The sequence below is a fragment of the Amblyomma maculatum genome, chromosome 8 (assembly GCF_055883805.1).
Source record: "Amblyomma maculatum isolate TAMU_Amacu chromosome 8, ASM5588380v1, whole genome shotgun sequence".
Lineage (NCBI taxonomy): Eukaryota > Metazoa > Arthropoda > Arachnida > Ixodida > Ixodidae > Amblyomma > Amblyomma maculatum.
Genome location: NC_139351.1, coordinates 66,471,647 through 66,495,128, shown reverse-complemented (window position 1 = coordinate 66,495,128; position 23,482 = coordinate 66,471,647). Strand labels below are relative to the sequence as shown.

The 23,482-nt window shown below is 45.5% G+C and overlaps 1 protein-coding gene and 1 long non-coding RNA gene across 3 annotated transcripts in view; one reads left to right on the top strand and one right to left on the bottom strand.

Moving 5' to 3' along the window:
- The window catches only part of LOC146181350 (uncharacterized), a 126,477-nt gene extending 104,322 nt beyond the window's left edge, over positions 1-22,155 (top strand). Inside the window, exons 2-3 of the long non-coding RNA XR_014700200.1 lie at positions 18,804-18,901; positions 21,671-22,155. This is a non-coding gene — a long non-coding RNA (uncharacterized LOC146181350). The remainder of the gene's footprint in view (positions 1-18,803; positions 18,902-21,670) is intronic.
- On the bottom strand, positions 10,272-22,175 carry LOC146181349 (uncharacterized). Of its 2 annotated transcripts, XM_084576393.1 has the most exons (6): positions 22,084-22,175; positions 21,157-21,189; positions 13,899-14,012; positions 12,441-12,586; positions 12,183-12,367; positions 10,272-12,070 (listed from the first exon to the last, which is right to left on the bottom strand). In XM_084576393.1, the coding sequence occupies exons 5-6, from the start codon at positions 12,344-12,346 to the stop codon at positions 11,704-11,706; spliced, it is 531 nt and encodes a 176-aa protein (XP_084432519.1). In that variant the 5' UTR covers positions 12,347-12,367; positions 12,441-12,586; positions 13,899-14,012; positions 21,157-21,189; positions 22,084-22,175; the 3' UTR covers positions 10,272-11,703. The 2 variants fall into 2 exon arrangements, with proteins under 2 accessions (XP_084432519.1, XP_084432518.1); XM_084576392.1 differs by having other exon boundaries at positions 12,183-12,586.
- Between the last annotated feature and the right edge of the window lie 1,307 nt (positions 22,176-23,482).

Here is a 23,482-nt window from a genome sequence, read left to right as displayed (position 1 = left end):
TCCCAGAAGTGTCGGCAGTTTCTCAGGTGCACGTTGCGACAATGCAATGCTCGTAGACGGCCAACAAGGCATAGATTGAGCAGAGCCTACTCGAAGCAGACCCGCTGCTGCTCTCTGCGCCGAGTGCTTCCACACTGCGTGGCGCCCCCTTGCGGCGAAAAAGCATCGGGGCACGACGGCGGTCTCTGGGCGAATTTAAGGGCACTGAAAAAAAAAAAAAAAACAGGAGGCACTGTCCGCTGCGCACAACTGTCGCCCCAGCCGAGACAGGACACCACGCTACCGCACTCACTGAGATTTGAATGGGCAGAACACGGACAGCAGAGCCCCGCAGGGGGCACCTGTTAAAGCAGGTGTTTGTGTGTTTTGTGCGACACCACGGACCCCGAGCACCCACGCTTAGCCGTGCGTGGCATCGTCGTGTCTGGGGAAAAGGGGATCCTGGTGGTTGAGCCGATGCCGAGTGTTTGGACCTTTAAGGCCCCTCGGCGGAGGCAACACACCACTTTGGCCCACGCTTCCCACAGACGGCACCTCCGGGCTGACCCACCCGGGGGAAATCGGCAGTCGCCTTTTCCTGTCCTCCCCTCCATCTTTCACTTTCCTATCCTCTCTCTTACAACTGTCCTGTCTTCTCTTACCTTCTTCGTTTCTTCCTACTTCCAGGCGGCGAGGGTTAACCTTGTGTGGCTAACCACCCTGCGTTATGCCATATTTGGTTATAGTCGGGGTGTACGGCTGGCGCGGGCAGGTCTGCTTTGCGAGTTCCTGTCCCGTCCCCTCGTTGGGCTCCATGGTGGGTGGCCGCCACCCCGGCTGAACAAAAACTTACTGCATGGCTTCTTCTTTGCTCTCCAATGATCGTTCCCGAAAAAGGGGACGGACCGATGAAACTGCAAACTTCTTTCTAAAGAATGCAAACAGATTCCCACGCTTCCACGTGGTGCACAGTGAAGACCCTCAAAAAACAGCTAGGCAAATATCTCCTTTTGTCGTGACCAAGACATTGACTGAAGCAATAGGCCAAGGATACAATGTCAAAAAACTTCCAAATGGCGACCTACTCTTGGAAATTATGTACCATCATCAAAATGAAAAACTTCCTACAGTAACCAGCTTTGGGGAATGCCCAGTTAATGTCACCAAACACCGCTCTCTAAACATGGTGAGGGGAGTCATTTCAGATGATGACCTAAAGTACCTAAGTGAAGAAGAACTCCTTGAAGGACTAAGAGAACAAAATGTCATCAATGTGTTCAGAATTAAAATCAGACGGGATAACAAAGAGATACCGACCAGGCACTTAGTCCTTACCTTCGAATCGAGCACACTGCCCGAGGCTGTGGAGGTAGGGTACACGAAGATAAAACTGAAACCGTACATACCTAACCCGCGTCGCTGTTTCAAATGCCAAAGGTATGGCCACGGCTCACAGACTTGCCGAGGCCAACTTACATGTGCGAAGTGTGCCTCCCACGAGCATCCCACTGAGAACTGTGAATCCGAAACGCATCTTTGCATCAACTGTGAGGGCAGCCACGCTGCTTACTCACGAACCTGTCCAACATGGAAACAAGAGAAAGATATCATCACACTAAAAGTCAAAGAAAACCTCACTTACAGGGAAGCACGTAAGAAACTCACGTCCACTCACACCCCAACTTATTCTGTTGTGACGCAAAAGGGGGCGGCGTCACAACAGTCTTTGGAACCTGCCCAGGTGACACACGGTGCACCTAAGGCAGGGACCTCTACGTCCCCGGTGGAAGTAGCTGGGGCTGCTCCACCACCCCCAAAGCAGGCTGCGCGGGCCTCTAGGTCAGCTGGCCCCAAGGTCTCTCCAGTAACGGCGGGATCTACCACAAATGTGTCTGTGCAGTCTGCACAATCGTCCAGCACGTCCGAGGACGCAATGGACACAACAAACGACGACCGTCCGGGGCCGTCAACATCTGACAGGCGACGGAGCTCCTTGGAGCGAACTAGAAAAGAAAAGGCCCGAATCACCGGGCCAGAAAAAACTTAGTCTCTCTACCTTCCTCATATAAAATGGCGTTCTTAGTTCATTGGAACTGTAGAGGACTTTTAAGAAACTACAGCGATATAAAAGACATTCTTGCTTCATTCTTACCCGCAGCGCTGTGCGTTCAGGAAACCAATCTCGGTGCGCAGCATAAAAACATACTAAAAAAATATAAAGTTTTTCGCCGCGACCGAGAGCACGTTAGCAGGCTCTCGGGTGGTGTTGCTATCATTGTAAGGAATGATATTGCAGCTAGTGAATACAAACTTGACACTCAGTTTGAAGCAGTGGCAGCCACCTTGCTTACATTTAAAAGAATCACGGTGTGCTGCGTGTATGTTGAGCCACATCGAAAAATAGCTCTCAATGACTTAGAAAACCTTATAAATCAACTACCGGAACCTTATGTGGTAGTTGGTGATTTTAATGCACATTCTCCTTTCTGGGGAAGCGAAAAAATTGATGCGCGAGGCCTAATTATTGAAGATTTTATTCTATCTAACAACATTTGCTTACTAAACGCGGGTAAACCGACCTACTGCTCTCCGAGCACGGGAAAGATGAGTGTTTTAGACCTGTCATTTTGTTCACCTTCTCTCTTTAATGATTTTAAATGGGAAGTTTTAGAGAATCCATATGGGAGTGATCACCTACCAGTACTAATCCGCATGTCATCATCACCAAAAGTCACCCCAAGCAAACCGCGACGATGGAAGCTCCATTTAGCCGACTGGCCACTTTTCGAGTCCAAAGCCAATCTGGAAGAAGTTTTCTCAGAGGAGCTCACTGTAGATGAATTGAATGAAAGGTTTACTAATTGCATAATACGTGCAGCAAAACTAGCTATTCCACAGTCTTCGGGAGTTGTGCATAGCAGTAACAAAGCCTGGTACACGCAAGAATGCCGGGATGCAAAAAAGAAACAAAATAAGGCCTGGGGAACTTTCCGCAGGTACCCAACCCAAGGAAACCTTATAGCATTTAAAAAGGCAAGAGCAGAAGCACGATTTATTCGTCGAAAGGCTGAAAAAGAATCGTGGCAGAGGTATGTAACGTCAATAAATAGCTCAATGACGTCTAAGAAAATGTGGGAACAAGTTCGTAAACTCTGTGGAAACTTTTCCCCGTTTACAATTCCCATCCTCACAGCCCCTGGTGTTCAGACTAGCATAGAAGAACAGGCCAATATACTAGGCGAACATTTCGCACACGTTTCAAGTTCGTCACACTACACAGAAACATTCCTAAAATACAAAAACATAGCTGAGAAACAAAAACTCCCAACAAGTGGTGGCAGAAATGAGTCATATAATAGCTTTATTACACTCCAAGAAGTAAAGAACGTCCTTGCTGCTGGAAAACAGACTGCGCCTGGTCCTGACGAAATTCATTACGAAATGCTGGCTCATTTATCTGAATCCTCTGTAGAGGCACTTGTGAAATTCTTTAACAAAATTTGGACTCTGGGCAAACTCCCGGAGGCTTGGAAACAAGCCGTCATTGTTCCGTTTCTGAAACCAGGAAAGCCGCCGACCTCAGCGGGCAGTTACAGACCCATAGCTCTGACCAGCTGTTTATCAAAATGTTTTGAAAGTGTTTTAAACATCCGACTAACTTTCATCTTAGAATCTCATAAACTTCTTAATGTTCATCAGTGTGGTTTTAAAAAAGGGTGTGCAACGACCGACCACTTAGTGCGTCTTGAAAATACTGTCAGGGAAGCGTTCATACATAAACAAAATTGCCTTGCCGTTTTCTTTGACATGGAAAAGGCATACGATACGACTTGGAGGTTCGGGATCCTACGCGATATAGCAGATTTGGGCATCCGAGGCCGGATGCTAAATGTTCTGAAGGACTTTCTATCAGGTCGTTCATTTCAAGTACGTCTCGGTACCACCTTCTCGAGGAACTTTATTCAAGAGAATGGGGTACCTCAGGGGTGCATTTTAAGTACAACTTTGTTTATTGTAAAAATGAATTCTATTAGCAAGGTAATCCCAAAATCCATTATGTTCTCGCTGTATGTCGACGACCTTCAAATAGCCTGCACATCCTCAAACATATCAATTTGTGAAAGACAAGTACAATTAACACTAAATAAACTAGACTCATGGGCTTTTAAAAATGGGTTCAAATTTTCCCCACAGAAAACCGTGGCAGTAATGTTCTCGCTGAAACGAGGTATTCAGATCAATCCCAAGTTACACTTAAATGGGATTGAGTTGCCAGTAAAGAGCGAACATAAATTTTTGGGTGTAACGTTCGACAGAAAACTAACATTCCTGCCTCACATAGACATCCTAAAGAGGAAAGCCATAAAATCTCTAAACATACTGAAGGTTCTCTCTCGGAAACACTGGGGGTCTGATAGGGCGTGTCTTCTACATATATATCGATCTGTTGTGCGGTCTAGCTTGGACTACGGGTCCATAGTCTACGGGTCAGCTAGACCATCATACCTAAGGAAATTGGACCCGGTACATAACTTAGGTTTACGCCTTTCTTGTGGCGCTTACAGAACATCCCCTGTTGATAGTCTGTATGCAGAGACGAATGAGCCTCCGCTGAAAGATAGAAGGGCTTCACTTACATGTGCTTATGTCCTTAGAATAAGGTCACAGAAAAAACACCTCTGCTATCCAATAGTCTCAACATGCCGCTCACGAGTAATTTTCACAAATAAACCACAAGCGACGAGGCCACTGATAATGCGTTTCGAAAACATTTGCAGTCAGTTAGAAATTCTGGACACCTTGCCCGACACTGCACCAAAAAACAGCCCCCTACCCCCATGGTACAAACTTCCAAATGTCTGTGATCTCACTCTAACACACTTGAACAAAAGCCAAACTCCTAAAGAGCATACAATACAAGAATTTCGCACAATAAAAGAAAAGTACAGTAATTATACAGAGTTTTATACAGATGGATCAAAAACTTCTACTTATGTTGGCTGTGCCGTAGTTGAAGAGAACTGGGAACAAATAATTAGGCTTCCTCAGTGCGCATCAATCTTTACAGCTGAATCCTATGCTATCCTGACAGCTGTAGAAAAAATAGTGAATGAAGGCATTTGTAACAGTGTCATCTACACCGATTCGTTGAGTGTACTGATGGCTTTAAATCACAGAAATGCAGCCATGCCTCTAATCGGTGACATAATACATAATGTAAAAATGATCACGACACAAGGACACAACATAGTGTTCTGTTGGGTCCCTAGTCACGTAGGCATTGACGGCAATGAAAGAGCAGACAAATGTGCTGCACTTGCCCACAACAAATTGATTCAGAAAGCAAACATACCACATAGTGATTGCTTGAAATTAATAAAACATAAACAGATGAATAAATGGCAGTCCAGATGGCACAACCAAGAAAATAATAAGTTGCGTCTCATAAAGCCTGTACTAGGAGAATGGAAATCGAGCACACATCAACAACGTTTTATGGAAGTGATAGTATGCCGTCTTCGTATTGGACATACTCATCTTACACATAACTTTCTGCTAATGAAACATAACAAACCGACCTGTGAAGAATGCGACGAGATACTCACTGTAAACCACATTCTAATTACATGCTCAAGACTTGAGGCACTACGGAGAAAACATTTTACTATATTTTACAATCATACCATCCCATTTCATCCCACCTTGCTTTTAGGAGAAAGAGCACTTGTAAACCTAGCATCTGTTCTCAGTTTCCTAGAAGAAGGAAACTTTTTAAATAAACTATAGATTTAACATTAACCTTGCTCTTGGCGCATGATAGCCTTAGTTGCTTATGCGCCATAAAACCCAACACAACACACAACGGACAGCAGAGTGACGTCATTCGTGGGACGAAAGCGCGCCTAGCGCGGCTTTGCATATGGTGGCGCTCGCCCCATGCTGATAGTGCTATGGCGGTTCTACCCTTCTTCTTTACTCATGTTCTCTGCTTTCAACCGGCCGGGGCGCATTCTTGCAGTCACCTCATACAAAGCGCACAGCCACGACTCATTATCATCATCGGACGTGATGCCTTGTGAGCGGCATTATGGCTAGAAGCTCTAGGTGGACATCCTTTGTGCAGACTACATGTAGTGATAATAAACGTCTCGTAAAATGGAACATCACAATATGTTTTTTACACATTACACATACTAGGATCTGCTCTGCATCTTCAGCGCTGTTCATCAATCTCGAGAAACTCGAAAACATGCCTCATTAGTTCTATTTTCTGTTCGTGTCTGGCTGCCCTTTCTTGCCTCACTGCTTCTCTGTAACTTTTTTTTTTCATCATGGTGCTACCTTTTCTGTTCTTAACAAGCTGCATTTTTTTTTCTTTAAACTTCTGGAGGCGCTCCATTTCTTCAAAGAATAGCTTCATTTCTCGGGCCCTTGGAGCTGATGTTCGCACGGCCTTAGTTATTGGCTGCTTGTCGACTGAATCTGCAGAAGTCTGTGGCGTGCTTGGCTGCGATTCCGATGTGCTGGCGGATTCATCAGCCCTTTTTTTCAGTGCTGCATTGCGATAGTGGTGACGCTGTAGTGGTTTGGAGGATGGGCCTTGCCTTTTTGGAGAGGACCCCATAACTGTGCCGCAGCTGCGCCGGTTTCGAGATGTCATCAAGCCAGCATACTTTTTCTACCTCATCATCAAAGGGCACTGGCGTTGAACAGTTGCCCGATTTATTATTGTGAGCTGTAGCGGTTTTCGTTCTCTTCTTCAATGTTTTGTAGCGTGTGCTGCACTGGTAGGCTGTCCTCACTACTCCAAGTGCCGCCTTCAGATTAAGTGATATTTGAGAAAACATTTCCTTTTCGTTGCAAACATTTTTCATTGTCCCCACTCGTGTGAACTACTGCTCGTAATAATATAAGAGAATTTTTGTTTCTTCTGCAGTCCATTCGCAACCACGGCTTGCAAACAGACACGAAAAAACTCAAATCAATATTTCCTTGTTCATAGGGTACATGTGTGTAATGTGTTCAAGTTCCAATAGAAGTGTGGAAAACATGCGTAAAAGCTTCAACTTACCGCGGTTGTTGCCTGTTGCTCCTCGAGAGTGGTCTAAAAAAAATAACACGAAGCATGAATGCTAAAGAAAATTTTCAGAATAATTGTTACATATGCATAAACATAAGATCGTGGCAAAATACTGCAATATCTCCTTTTCTTGGAGTCAATGTAAGCATGGTTAAACGTTAGCAGTATAGTCTGAGGTCTTTGGATGTATATTGCCATTCACTCGATTAACCGGAATTTATTGCACTTTTTTACTGATAGTGATTATTCTGCCTATGGGTGAGAAAGCATATTCTCACTTTGACTGAATACTGGTCTAGCCTGGGTGACCAGGTTTTTGAATATTAATAAGCAGCAGATAATTCTGAAATGAAATAATGTTTCAAATCAACCAATTTCACACCAGCATTATCAGATGTTGATAAACGGCTTCTGCACATGGCGGATCCTTCTTGTGCTACGTACTGTGGTATACCTCGTTGCAACAGATCAATAGCAAAATCTACAACCCAGTTTCTTCTTACAGCGAAAAATCACTGTACAATAGCTGCTGTAAGTTTCGCCACCAATGTGTGGACTCGCCGACGCGGCTGCAGCGGACGCATAGGCATCTATCCGAAAAACCTGTTCCTGCGCTGTGCCGACCGCCGCCCAACGCCTCTCCGGCACGCTCATCCAGACGCACTCCTTGGCCAGGCGTGAGAATGGTGCAGAACAGTGCAAGAATGGAATACTTTCAATGCAGATTCACTGTTCGGTTCATCGGCGATCAATGTTGGGTTAAAAAATAAAAAGCCATATATTCGATGCCCACAACGTTGCAGAAGAAATTTCAAACACGCTGTCGATAAACTTGCAACGGAGGCCCTGCGACCGCAACTGCTTAGTGTTCACGCGTTGGAAGACCAGCAAAAAAAAAAAAAAAGAAAAATGAACACGTACCATGTGTCTCCGGCTCTGTCGACATCATTGAGTGCACCAAGGCACTCACTGTTGAGCCGACGTCCAGTGCAAAACGGCCACGCAGTCCATTTGCAGCAGTGTATCCAGTGCCGACGAAACGTGCCGTACAACGTGCTACACACGTGGCGAAGAAAGGGAGTTAAATACGCATGGGATGCTGGGATAATCCAGTGGATGATGATGATGATGATGATCCGGTCGCGTCTAGCGTCACCTCAAGAGCTTTTCTTTCACTAATTGCTGCCGCGGTAGCGAACGCGTTTCAATGCAAATATGGAGGAAGTGATCCCAGCCAACCATTAATATTCAGAGGATGTCCACAAATGGTCGGAACATCCAATGTCACCTGTGAACATCATGCGGATATTGAGTGGGCCACTAGATAGAGATATCATTTAGGGGACATTCAGGGGATATTATCTGGATGATATTCTGTGAATGTTGGAAAGTTTCCTGAACAGCTTGACAAATGCAGTTACCAATGTAATATTTCTGCTTCAGATCTATCCCACTCAAATTATTCTAAATGTGGTCTTGCCTAAACTAACTTTGTCTTAATATTCTGTGGATGCAGTTCTCAGCCTTTAGCAATTGACAATGTACTACGGCAACACAAGTTTTTCATTGATGACACGCTCGCACGCACGCACGCACGCACGCACACGCACACACACACACACACACACACACACACACACACACACACACACACACACACACACACACACATAGCAAGGCTTGCTGTGCTCAACTGCTCTATGGATCATTCCTGCTCTCCCCTGCTAATCTGGATTCAAATTGATGCAGTTTTTACAATGGTGGTTTTGGTGGAAGCAGTGAAAAAATGTGTAGTATAACTGAAGTACACAATTTGGTATTTCGATGAAAGTTATAAAAAATATGGCCGATTTGAATAGTTAATCAAATACGAAGACGGTGCGTAGCACCGCTTATCCCCGCTATACATTTCATGTATGCACTTCAGCGATTTACACTCTCTCCAAAATCTTCCCTCAACTCACGCAAGAGGTGGCCAGCGGTCACAAAGACAAACAGCGCTGGCGGGTGCGCCGTTTGCAAGAAAATCGCGTTCAAATATCCTTGTCGCAGCTTGATTTTTCGCTAGCCTCTCAGCGGCGTGTACCTTTCTGGCAGCATCCTTCGCTTGCAGTCGAACATTCCGTTGCCCTGGAGTTTCTACCGCACGTTTCTTTCTCTTTGCTTCGACATCCATTTTCACGCGGACGCTGTGTCTTGAGCCGTTTCGTGAGCACGCTCGGCACATTTCCTCGTTCTTTGTGCTTCTAAATTCTTGCACCGTTTAGCTGCAACACCAGATTCAGTAGACTCCTCGCACACGGCACAAAGTAAATATGGCGCGCGGCTGACTGGTGCGCCGGGACGCCGGGGACGCAGGGAGTAGGCCGGCAGGAAGTGACGTCACGTCGGAGCGCGCAGGCCTTGAAAGCTGTCTAGGAGGTGTTGGACGGCCGCCACGTCCACAACTGACACGCCCCTCTCTCACTGTCTTACTCTCTAACTGGGTGCATCATGCTGTCGCTCCGCCCCCTCAGTGTTAGATCGCGGGATGTAGGCGTCGCCACTTTCACTTCATCCTCTCAAGTTCACGGAGAGATGGATGGACGGAGAAAGAGAGAAGCTTCTACTAAAGCTCCGCGGCTGCTCCACCTCCTCAATGCTGAGATGCGCTCGTAGCCACCTTCTCTTTCTCCGCTTCAAGTTTACTAAGAGAGAGTGAGTGGCTTCGGATAGACCCTGGCGAAATCCGTGATTGCGGCTAGTAGTGCTATGCACTAAAACACTTGTGTGCCGTGCAATGCTGGTTCACGTTAAATGACCTCCATGTCGACAAAAATTCATTTTCAGCTCACTGCTACGCCACCTTTTTATCCCAAGTGCAGCTTTGAGACATGAAACCCTGGATGCCATTGAAAACTATTCGTCTTGAATACGTCTTCAGACGGTACACTTAGGCATTACAAGATGCCACATGACTGCGCCTGTTGCAATTTCTTGTTCACAGCAGTAAAATAATGCAAGGTGCACATATATTTATTTCTTTTTGTATACCTTGCAGACTGCATGAAATTATGCCATGGCATGGCAGTCTGGGAGAGGGTATTGCAATCAAACAAGTGAACAAAAATGGTGAACATGCACTGATCGATTAAACATATAAAGTGAACAATCTGACAAGACTTCAACAAAGCAAAAAACAAAGTTGAAAGATATTCATACAACTGCCGCATCCAAAATAAACGTAAGAACGTCTTGGTCCCACCACTGCCCTATCACATCCTACACCCCCTCGTCAGGCCTTCCTTCTCTAGGTGACAGCCCTATGTAAAATGCCACCAATGACAAGTCCTCTTGTCGAAACACTGGCTAGTGCCCGATGATATCCTTCAACCTTTGTTCATTTGCTCTGCACTCTTCCAGTATATATAGTAAGTTAGGCTTCTCAACAAAATACAAAAAAGACACACATGGACAAAACACCTGCCAAGTCATGGCTGCTCTTCTGGACACTTTATCTTTGTTGCATTTGGATAATTTCTTAAACTGCAGCACATGTCCACCTCTTTAAATGTATCAATTGAAATACATTTTTGTACAATAACAAGACAGAAAGCTAAGGCTACTGGCACAAGCTGCATCTTTCTTTTCTAAACAGCCTTTCTAGATTATCCGCACCTGCTGCCACCTGGTGCCAACTGCTGTAGGCTCTCAAAACTTGAGCTTTGATGCAGTAAATGAGTAGAGGAGCACCGATCTGGATGGACAAATAGCTAGTAAATGCGCACGTGTGTTGACTTTGAAGTCAAAAGACGAGTTGCATGCATTTGTGTTTTCTTTGTTCGTGTAGTCATATTTTGTGGTTTTCATAAAGTATGTCACACTAGATGGCCCAAGCCAGTAGGCTCGTACACAGTGTGCCTGGTGTACACCTGCCTGCCTGACACAATGCTATCTTTTTGACATAGCACCCGGGTACCTGTAATGTGATAAATAGCCCTTGACTCTGCCCAGATACTAGCTCATAAGAATATGTATAAAATAGGCCAACAGTCTTTGCAGCTATGAAAGCAGCAGAAATATCTGCCCCCTTCAGATGAGGCAGTTGAGTAAGCACTTCGTCAGCTGAAAATAAAATTGAGTAAAATAAAGAATTACACATTAGTGGAAGCCAAAGCCATGAGCTTGTCATGTTGTATGCAGCACTAACCCAGGGCTGTGGCTGTCAATTTTTCTTTTGAAAGAAACAATCTTTACTTGACAGGCGAATTAGCTGAATAATGCTCACTAGCACCGCACTCAACCATGAAGCAGCAGTGGCAAGTATAAAGGTGACTGCTGCTGTTTTATCACGTTAAACCTCCAGGTGATCGAAATTACCCAAAGGCCTCCACTACAGTGTTCCTCGTAGCAAGAATATATTTGGGACGTTAAGCCCATTAAAGTAAACCAAACTATAAGTGTTTGCCCTGTAAATGTTTTTCCCAAAAGGAAAAAAAAAAACTGACACTAGTATCATTCCAATAAGCCTTGCCTGCTGACTTCCCTTATGTATTTTATGTCTGCAGTAAGGGAAAAACTACCGATTTACTTCCAAAAGGTAGTAAGAATGCCTTCCTGATGTCCTTAAATGGCCAGAATGGTGCAATGTTGGTGAATGCACCTCAGTGCCGCAGCTCAGCCGATGCCCGTTGCCATGGCACAGCTCCCTGGCTGCTCATGAAGTAGTCCTTAAAGAGCTCTCTTGTGGCAGCTGCAGAGCGGCTGTAGTTATGGCCCACTGTCGGCTCGAGGTCAAGCATGGCTGTTGCCTCTTCATCATCTCGCCACTGGCCTTGTGTCACGTTGCCGTAGTAGTCCTCCGTGTCTGCATAATTTGGTGGCATGTAGGCTTCGTCTTCTTTAAGGAAATTGTGCAGCACACAAGCAGCCATTACAACATAGTCTGCATTCTCTGGTAGCAAATTTATGACTCTTCGAAAAATTCGGAATCTTGATGTCATGACTCCAAATGCATTTTCGACACACCTCCTGAAAAAAAAAAAATATAACATACATAGCATGAGTCATCTGAAGAGGCACATTAAATATGCTAGCATCTTGTTTCACCAACCATTGGTGCAGAAAATACTATTCAACAAACCTTGCACGGCTGGGTCTGGAGCAACAAACTTTGCACGGCCGAGTCAGGCCACGGGTCAAGAGTTTTCCTAGCCTTGAGGCCTCAAGCGTTCCTCCATCACACTGCCTTCCGTAGGCGCCAACGTCTACTAGTGTAAACTTTAGATTACTGTCTTCGACAGCCATCAAAACTATAGAGTATGTACCCTGTAAAGACCAACAGTTCATATATGCAAAACAATATTGTGGAAAAAAAAGGATTGGTTAACGTGCGCATTACCTTATAGAGTTGAAGTACAGGCTGCCTGAATTTGGCGGGGCTTGAATCTGAACATGTTTTCCATCCATGGCACCGAGACAGTGGGGAAAGTTCCACTTCTCAAAAAACCCTTCGGCCACCTCCTGCCAGTCAGTGGTCGTTGGCACCTGTAGAAGCATTAAAGCAGATGTATGAGAGTATTTTCAGAGTAGAGTAGCAGTGCAAACCGAAGACGGGCATGCAGAGAGAACTCGTTCTGGAATTTCTTAAAATCCCTCCCTTTAAATGAAACATTCGTTCGTAAATAATTCATTCACTCAACCTCGTTTTAGGTTTACCTACTTTTTTGAGGTACAAACTGTAGAGATTACCAACATTGTGCAGTATATTGTTTCATGGCACTGATCAAGCATTACTTCCTCTTTGGGAGATGGAGGATGCACAAACGCTGTGCTAAATTTATTAAACCATTCATTTTAGGGAGGGCATGACACAAACAATAACAATTCTGGTAGCCGAAATCCCAGCATGCACATCACGTGGATGGAAACACTGTACTAGTTTGCAAATAGTTTTGTTGTATATGCAGTGCTTTTTATAACTTCTGGTTGCATTACTTTGGACCTTTCTGACATATACTTCTTCCCTTTCTCACTTTAGGGCTTCCTTTTCTTTATCTCGTCTACAGACCAACAGAGCGCATACAGATCGGACACTACCTGAGTGGCAGGACACTCATTGCTGAACTATTTGAAAAACTCTTCGAATCAAGTGATTTTTAAAAGGAATCGCATATTATGCATTAGAGCAGTTTCTACGTTCCCTTTTCTATACTCCATGTCGAATTCCCTAAAAAAAAAAAGAAAAAGAAAACGAATTGCATAATAATCCTGTCTGAAGCTCGTTGGTCTGGCGCGAGTGCGCCAGCCTCCATCACTGGTGCATTTGCAGAAAAGGAATGTGTTTCAAAACAACGAAATATAGAAGAACACCTATTCCCTATTCCTACCAGGAACGCACCTTCAGAACAATGGGCTTAAGAATCTCGCACAGCACCTGGCAGGTCTCACGGATAATTGTGTCGGCTACGCCCACTCGGAAGGCCATAGCCATATCTTTAATCTGCATTCCTGATGCCATGTACCTGGTTGGAAGTATAAAAGCAATTTCAGCTTGGCATAATCGGGTCAGCGATTAGTCGATGAAAGTGTGTACACTTCCTAGTCGTACCTTATCGTCATGGCAAGTCTTGCTCGTGACGGTATAGGTTCCCGCACAACGAAACGTTTCGTGAGCGGGGCTTCAACGAGCGCGTGAAGATCCTCAAACTTTGCTGGCGACATCCTGTAATACTAATTGAAGTAATCAGAGTCCCCGCTCATGAGCAGCGGCATTTGTAGAAATATATTACGACAAAACATCAACACCACGAAAAAAAAAAAAAGCACCTTATGTACTACACGGAAGCTCTGAACTCACCGCGGTGTAGAATTCGGATTCTTTTTTCCGATTTTCCCAAATGGGACGCACCCACCAACGCCGCGGAATTGGGAGGCTGGCTAAAGCCTTCTTCTTTTTGAGAAGGCAGTACTCCTGCAACAAAAGGAGATGCATGAGAGAGTCGTCATGAACGGCACATAACTCCATCGCACTCGACTCTCCAGCGTCCATCTTTGCCAAAAAAGTGTGCTGACACAGGCGCCAATGCAGCCGCACCGAACTTTCATGCTTTCATTCTCAAAACAAAAAGCATATAAACAATAAAAAGTAATCATGATTTAATTCTTAAAACGCAAGATTTGCATTTATTTATACAAATGTTTAGAAGAAGCGACGAAATCATATTTAAAACTGAGCTTGTTCATTCTTGCAAGCCACCGAAACCGAATGCGAGCGTGCGTTGTTTACTAGCAACGTTGGTTTTCGCAGCGATGAAAATCGCGCTGACGCGATGCGTGTGAAACGAAGCCTCGCGAAAAGCTTCGCAGCGCAGCGCCGCGCCGCTGTTCGCTCAGTTCGCTCAATCGCTTGCATGTGAACCGCGCTTAACACGTATTTAATGGCCGTGTTTTATCTCCCCCTTCAATTCTATTATGTTCCTCACCATTCTTTTTCAATCTTTGCCTCCCGAATTCCCCTACCCATACGGAGTAGCATGCCAGCGAAATCTAAACGCCGGCAAAATTCTCTGTTTTTCCATTAAAGAGTTTCTCTCTCTCTCTCTCATTCAATGTGCTTTTGCTTCTTCGCTTGGACATGTTCCTTTTCGATCATTCGGTTGTACAGTTGCTGAAGCAATACCCCTGGCTTCCGAAGCTCTCTTTTAATTTGCTGGAGGCAATTCTCGAAGGGGAATGCACTCTAATTGTCCAAGGGTCTGAAATCATTCACATCATCCGCAAGGTGCAAGAGGCAGTGCACATTAAATGAAACATGCTATTTCCCATACAATCTAGCAAATTCAGAAACAAAGTGCTGCAACAGAAGGCGTACATAGGAGCACTGCTGGATGCAGAGGTCTTTGCTCACCAGCACTTATATATCACAGTGGAGAAGAAGGAAGTTCGAATACAATGCTGGTGGCAAGATATCTACAAGAACACGAGGCCCTGCCTAAAGCCGCTCTTGCTCATGCCTCTATTCCCACGCGGCAGTCTTTTTAAGGGCTTGGTCAAGGGCGCCTGCACGCGGGCACAGGACAGGATAAATGACCTATAAAAATTTGGCATTCCCAGAAAACGACACAGGCCGCGTACGTCGTTGGGTACAGGAAATTCGAGTATGACTCGAAGTTTCTCCTCATCCGGTTCAATGGAGCCTTCGCCCAGCGCAAACCCGAGCAACTGTACTCGGGTTCGTGCTGTTTGGGCTTTCACCATTTCGGCCGACGCCATTGGTTTCACGTGGGGCTTTTTAATGAGAAAAGCCGCTTTTCCTATAGTTTTATCCAACTAAAGACTACAATGAACGTGTTGTTTGGCTAGTTGGTGACAGTTCACCTTAGTTAAAAGGCGCGAAAAGACACGAACGTAGGAAGGCAACATTACTGAGCGCCGCTCACTATTGTTTTATTGGAAATTAAAACAAGCACACGTGTGACCATAGTACATGATAGATACAGCTTTAAGAATCACGACTGATATGATAACACACCACATCGCCAGAAACGTCCGAAGGACGTCCGGATAACATCGGTAAGTCAGAAGCCGGGTCGGGACAATTCGCTGGATGAATGGTACACTCGGAAACGGTTATTCGAATTGGGACATAAACCGGCAAAGCTAAGCACACTCGAAAACCGACATCCGAATCTGTATGACCGTCAGGCTTATGAGGGATCGTCTTTTTCGGATGAACATTTAAACAAATTGTTTCAGATAAACAATCTCCCCTGGCGGCAACGAGAAGACAGCTCGTTTGTGGTCGATAGATGAGTGGGATGGATTAGAAATAGCTACCAAGATAGCTTCTGACTTGAATGTACTCTTTAATTAGCCTCAATGTGCCTGACAAAAAAGTCCCTTTCTTTCATTGCCATTTTTATCAATGCGATGGCGGTTTATATCAAGGTTCCATCAACTTTCCGAAGACGTTTGATGTACGCTCGCTCCACCTGTAAAAAGGAACATTCACCTGTTTCTTTTTCTAAAATTGCTCATTAATCATTTTAAAGCGGCATCTCACCTCCCATGTGAAACCTCAAGATCGTTTGGCGCTGAACATTTGTTCTTGAGCTCTAGCGCGGCTAAATATACAGCATCACAGATTTTGCAATGAAGCAATCACTGCATCGGACTTTTTGTTCTGTGAAGAATTGCAGCCAATCACGCTACTGCTTCAAAATCATTCATTATCAAAGAAACTACCATGCCTCATCACACCAAACATAAAGTAAACATGTTCGACACAGTATGTGTTAAGGCAAATGCGTGCATCTGTACTAGGTGTGCATAAAGGAATGTTGCATAACTGGGTAAAAAGTGTTCAAAGCACAGAAAAGCATGTGAAAGTTATGTTTTTGCCTGATGCACAGCATAAGAACAAATGCAGTGCCAGAAAAAGACACTGAGTTCGTCCATTTATTACGTAAACATTAACGGCGAGAAAAAGCTGCGTGAAATAACCCTTTATTTATGAGTATTGCTATACATAGCAAAATACAAATTACATTTCTCATCTAATTGGGTATTCTGGGTACACCCCTGCAGACATCATGTGCTAGATTGATGTGCTTGCATATATGGAAGCAGACACTATATTCATGTTGGTGTAGTGAATGAACTAGTTCTGCGTGTGATATATTTTATGAAAGAAAGCAATGAGATGTCGCAAATACAGCTGCTGCCACTCAAACATCACTTGAAAGTGGCTGTCATAAAACCCGAAATGAAAGCTTGCACTGCTGTTGCTACTCAGACTTTGAAAAAGTGGCTGCCAGAAAACCTTAAATAGAAGAATGAGAACTCTTTTCACTTGATATTCAACATGGAATTCAGGAGTATAGAGGAATTCCACACACTGACGGGTGGGCCTCCCCTCTAATTGGATGAAAAGACCAGCTTACAAAAACCCTGAAGGCCTCAGAACACCACCCAGCTATTGATAACCATCTGCTTCATTTTTGGGAGACTCATAGAAGCCATCATGAAGTGGAAAAACCCGGAAGCACATAACACAAGTTTTGAAGTTCAGACCAAGAGCTGACGTCAGAGATCGCGAAATATGTATCCGTAACTTGCAAGATACACTATCCAACAAAGAATACAAGGGACAGAGCAACACAGAGCCTGACGATGAGTTAACCTGAGAGGAAGTACAGCCACCATTCTTAGAACTATGCTAATGAGCAGCTACTGACTTAGACAAGGTGACAGTCGGACTCCCTGCTTGTCTGGAACCGACAGCATTGTAGCAACTCGCAGAGTACTGCAAGTAATGTTCGCGGACAGATAAGATTCCACGAGGTTGGAAGATCGTCAATACGAACTTTGTTCCTGAACACCAAGCAGAGAGATCAACAAGCCAATAGGTACGTAATAGCTCTTACATTGTACATGATAAAACTCATGGTACCGCACACTGTGTTCGGGTTTCGGGCTTTTCTATCAATGCAGCTGTCAAGAAAGATATTAATCCACCATGGAAAAGTATCAACAAAGCTATTCCCAACTAGACAAGACAATTTTTACATTAAACAGTTGACACGATTATCTGGCTGCCAGTGTAGAGAGATGAGAGAGAGAGAGAGAGAGCAGAACTTTTTATTTATTCGAGCGGATGAAGAGGCTCCGGCCCTCCGTCGCTTGGGATGGATGGCGGGTGCCCCGCCTCAGACGCAGGCCGGCAGACGTTGTTGGCTGGCGGCGTCCCAGGCCAGCTGGATGGCGGCTAGCTGGAGCCCAGGGTCCGAGCAGCGCAGCATGCTCTCCCAGATTTGCGGCGTCAGATTTAGACCCCTCCCGGGAGAAAAGGGGCAGTCCCAGAGGATGTGTTCGAGGGTCCCTCTCGAGTCACAGTTTGCACAGAATTCTGATCTTTCTCCTGGGAGCATATGGCTCACCAGGAGCGGGTGTGGGAATGTCCCAGTCTGAAGGCGACGCCAGGCGACGGCCTGGCTGCAATTTAGGGTAGGAGCTGGCGCAGCAGCCACCCGTCTACTGAGTCTATAATGCTGCAGAATTTCTGTGTAAGATTTGGCACACTCTATGCTCCCCGCTGCAAGCCCCCCCCCCCCCCCCCCCCCCTCTCTGCCGCCGGCTCGGTGGTAGAGCCCTCGAGCCATGGTATGGGTGGATTCGTTGCCGGGAACGCCAGTGTGCGCTGGAGTCCGAATCAGCTGTGTAGTTCGCGAGATTGGTGTAATATTCGAATTGCGTGGGGAGCAATCAACCCACGACTGTAATTTCGTATGGCAGTTTTGCTGTCACAGATCACGAAACGCGCCTTTGTCTGGGCGCAGGCTAGAGCTACAGCCACTTCCTCAGCTGTCTCAGGAGATGTAGTTTTCAGGGTGAACGCGTTGATCAGTCTACCCGACCCATTCGTTACCGCTGCAACCATAAAGGGGCTTGTCCCTCCGGCAGCATCTACAAAGGCTACTTCCTCCGGCGGCAAGCGGCTAATTTTGTTACTGAGCATTTGAGCTCTTTTTTCCCGACGCTCCGTATGGTGTTCGGGATGCATGTTTTTTGGCAGCGGAGGTATCCATAGCCTGTCCCGTACAGCCATGTCTATTTCAGATTTTGTCTGAGCGCCTCCCCAAGTGTCGATGCCCAGTTTTTCTAGAATGGATCTGCCTGCGGTGGTTGGGCGGAGCCGTTCTACCTGTGAAGTGCGCACCGCTTCCGCGATCTCATCCCATGTGTTATGGATGCCCATTTGCAGGAGGCTAGCGGTGGAAGTGCAGCGCGGGAGTCCAAGGGCTCTTTTAATACTTGTGCGGATGAGGCTCTCTAATTTCTGTCGTTCTGCTGCCTTAAAGGGTGAGTATGGCGTAGAATAGCTGATTCGACTAATGATAACTGCCTGGATTATGCGCAGAATATTCTTTTTCCTTTAGTCCTCTGCCTTTACTCGAAACTCGGCGGATGGGGCTAACTGAGATACATGCCGCTCAATCCTCTTAATAGTTTCTTTGTTGTAGCCAATATCTTCGAGAAGGAGACCTAGTATACGGATCTGCGATACCTGGGGAACTTGATGTCCTTGTACCGAAATCTGTATATCCACTTTACGCTCGTTCCGCAGGCACCGTGGATTGTAAATGAAGAGTTCTGATTTTTCCGCCGAGCATGTAAGTCCACGTTCTGCTACAAACCGCACGATCGTGTCCACCGCCTCTTGTAGCGTGTGTTCAATTACGGCATCGCTACCCCGGCTGATCCATAGTGTAATGTCAGCATAAATACTAAAACTTAAATTAGGGTAACGTCGTAGTTCTGGTAATTTTGCCATTGCTACGTTGAAGAGAAGAGGCGAGAGTACCGAGCCCTGAGGAGTAGCCCTAACCAAGAGGGAAAAGTGATGATGTGCTATCGCGGAATTTAAAGTGGGCACTACGCCCACTCAAAACGTTTTTGATATAGTTATACGTTTTTGTCCCTACATTCAATGTTGATAGGCCGTTTATGACTCCCTGATGCGAGATATTATCAAATGCCTTCTTTAGATCGAGGCCAAGGATGGCCTTAGCACATTTACTCTTGAACCGGATAATGTCATGTTCCAGCTGGACCATGAGGTCCTGAGTGGAGAGATGCGAGCGGAAGCCTGTCATTTCCCGCGGGAAAAGGTGTCGGAGTGCGGAAAGCGAGCGGAGTGCTTCCACACTGCGTGGCGCCCCCTTGCGGCGAAAGAGCATCGGGGCGCGACGGCGGTCTCTGGGCGAATTTCAGGGCACTGAAAAAAAAAAAAACAAAAAAAAAAAAAAAAAAAAAACAGGAGGCACTGTCCGCTGCGCACAACTGTCGCCCCAGCCGAGACAGGACACCACGCTACCGCACTCACTGGGATTTGAATGGGCAGTACACAGACAGCAGAGTGACGTCATTCGTGGGACGAAAGCGCGGCTAGCGCGGCTTTGCATGTGGTGGCGCTCGTTCGATGCTGATAGTGCTATGGCGGTTCTACGCTTCTTCTTTACTCATGTTCTCTCTGCTTTCAACCGGCCGGGGCGCATTCTTGCAGTCACCTTATACAAAGCGCACAGCCGCGACTCATTATCATCATCGGACGTGATGCCTTGTGAGCGGCATTATGGCTAGAAGCTTAGGTGGACATCCTCTGTGCAGATTGCATGTAGCGATAATAAACGTCTCGTAAAATGTAACATCACAATATGTTTTTTACACATTACACATACTAGGAACTGCTCTGCATCTTCAGCGCTGTTCATCAATCTCGAGAAACTCGAAAACACGCCTTATTAGTTCTATTTTCTGTTCGTGTCTGGCTGCCCTTTCTTGTCTCACTGCTTCTCTGTAACTTTTTTTTTCATCATGGCGCAACCTTTTCTGTTCTTAATAAGCTGCATTTTTTTTTCTTTCAACTTCTGGAGGCCCTCCATTTCTTCAAAGAATAGCTTCATTTCTCGGACCCTTGGAGCTGATGTTCGCACGGCCGTAGTTATTGGCTGCTTGTCGACTGAATCTGCAGAAGTCTGTGGCATGCTTGGCTGCAATTCCGATGTGCTGGCGGATTCATCAGTCCTTTTTTTCAGTGCTGCATTGCGATAGGGGTGACGCTGTAGTGGTTTGGAGGTTGGGCCTTGCCTTTTTGGAAAGGACCCCATAACTATGCCGCAGCTGCGCCGCTTTCGAGATGTCATCAAGCCAGCATATTTTTTCTACCTCATCATCAAAGGGCACTGGCGTTGAACATTTGCCCGATTTATTATTGTGAGCTGTAGCGGTTTTCGTTCTCTTCTTCAATGTTTTGTAGCGTGTGCTGCACTGGTAGGCTGTCCTCACTACTCCAAGTGCCGCCTTCAGATTAGGTGATATTTGAGAAAACATTTCCTTTTCGTTGCAAACATTTTTCATTGTCCCCACTCGTGTGAACTACTGCTCGTAATAATATAAGAGAATTTTTGTTTCTTCTGCAGTCCATTCGCAACCACGGCTTGCAAACACACACGAAAAAACTCAAATCAATATTTCCTTGTTCATAGTGTACATGTGTGCAATGTGTTCAAGTTCCAATAGAAGTGTGGAAAACATGCGTAAAAGCTTCAACTTACCGCGGTTGTTGCCTGTTGCTCCTCGAGAGTGGTCTAAAAAAAATAATACGAAGCATGAATGCTAAAGAAAATTTTCAAAATAATTGTTACATATGCATAAACATAAGATTGTGGCAAAATACTGCAATATCTCCTTTTCTTGGAGTCAATGTAAGCATGGTTAAACGTTAACAGTATAGTCTGAGGTCTTTGGATGTATATTGCCGTTCACTCGATTAACCGGAATTTATTGCACTTTTTTACTGATAGTGATTATTCTGCCTATGGGTGAGAAAGCATATTCTCACTTTGACTGAATACTGGTCTAGCCTGGGTGACCAGGTTTTTGAATATTAATAAGCAGCAGATAATTCTGAAATGAAATAATGTTTCAAATCAACCAATTTCACACCAGCATTATCACATGTTGATAAACGGCTTCTGCACATGGCGGATCCTTCTTGCGCTACGTACTGTGGTATACCTCGTTGCAACAGATCAATAGCAAAATCTACAACCCAGTTTCTTTTTACAGCGAAAAATCACTGTACAATAGCGGCTGTAAGTTTCGCCACCAATGTGTGGACTCGCCGACGCGGCTGCAGCGGACGCAAAGGCATCTATCCGAAAAACCTGTTCCTGCGCTGTGCCGACCGCCGCCCAACGCCTCTCCGGCACGCTCATCCAGACGCACTCCTTGGCCAGGCGTGAGAATGGTGCAGAACAGTGCAAGGATGGAATACTTTCAATGCAAATTCACTGTTCGGTTCATCGGCGATCAATGTTGGGTTAAAAAATAAAAAGCCATATATTCGATGCCCACAACGTTGCAGAAGAAATTTCAAACACGCTGTCGATAAACTTGCAACAGAGGCCCTGCGACCGCAACTGCTTCGTGTTCACGCGTTGGAAGACCAGCAAAAAAAAAAAAGAAAAATGAACACGTACCATGTGTCTCCGGCTCTGTCGACATCATTGAGTGCACCAAGGCACTCACTGTTGAGCCGACGTCCAGTGCAAAACGGCCACGCAGTCCATTTGCAGCAGTGTATCCAGTGCCGACGAAACGTGCCGTACAACGTGCTACACACGTGGCGAAGAAAGGGAGTTAAATACGCATGGGATGCTGGGATAATCCAGTGGATGATGATGATGATCCGGTCGCGTCTAGCGTCACCTCAAGAGCTTTTCTTTCACTAATTGCTGCCGCGGTAGCGAACGCGTTTCAATGCAAATATGGAGGAAGTGATCCCAGCCAACCATTAATATTCAGAGGATGTCCACAAATGGTCGGAACATCCAATGTCACCTGTGAACATCATGCGGATATTGAGTGGGCCACTAGATAGAGATATCATTTAGGGGACATTCAGGGGATATTATCTGGATGATATTCTGTGAATGTTGGAAAGTTTCCTGAACAGCTTGACAAATGCAGTTACCAATGTAATATTTCTGCTTCAGATCTATCCCACTGAAATTATTCTAAATGTGGTCTTGCCTAAACTAACTTTGTCTTAATATTCTGTGGATGCAGTTCTCAGCCTTTAGCAATTGACAATGTACTACGGCAACACAAGTTTTTCATTGATGACACGCTCGCACGCACGCACGCACGCACGCGCACACACACACACACACACACACACACACACACACACACACACACACACACACACACACACACACACACACACACACACACACACACACACACACACACACACACACACACACACACACACACACACACACACACACACACACACACACACACACACACACACACACACACACACACACACACACACATAGCAAGGCTTGCTGTGCTCAACTGCTCTATGGATCATTCCTGCTCTCCCCTGCTAATCTGGATTCAAATTGATGCAGTTTTTACAATGGTGGTTTTGGTGGAAGCAGTGAAAAAATGTGTAGTATAACTGAAGTACACAATTTAGTATTTCGATGAAAGTTATAAAAAAATATGGCCGATTTGAATAGTTAATCAAATACGAAGACGGTGCGTAGCACCGCTTAGCCCCGCTATACATTTCATGTATGCACTTCAGCGATTTACACTCTCTCCAAAATCTTCCCTCAACTCACGCAAGAGGTGGCCAGCGGTCACAAAGACAAACAGCGCTGGCGGGTGCGCCGTTTGCAAGAAAATCGCGTTCAAATATCCTTGTCGCAGCTTGATTTTTCGCGAGCCTTTCAGCGGCGTGTACCTTTCTGGCAGCATCCTTCGCTTGCAGTCGAGCATTCCGTTGCCCTGGAGTTTCTACCGCACGTGATTGCGGCTAGTAGTGCTATGCACTAAAACACTTGTTTGCCGTGCAATGCTGGT

Coding starts and splice junctions, on each gene's coding strand:
- LOC146181349 (XM_084576392.1), bottom strand. CDS start 12,388: ATGAACTGTTGGTCTTTACAGGGTACATACTCTATAGTTTTGATGGCT. Junction 12,071..12,182: donor TCCAGACCCAGCCGTGCAAG/GTTTGTTGAATA, acceptor TTTTTTTTTCAG/GAGGTGTGTCGAAAATGCAT.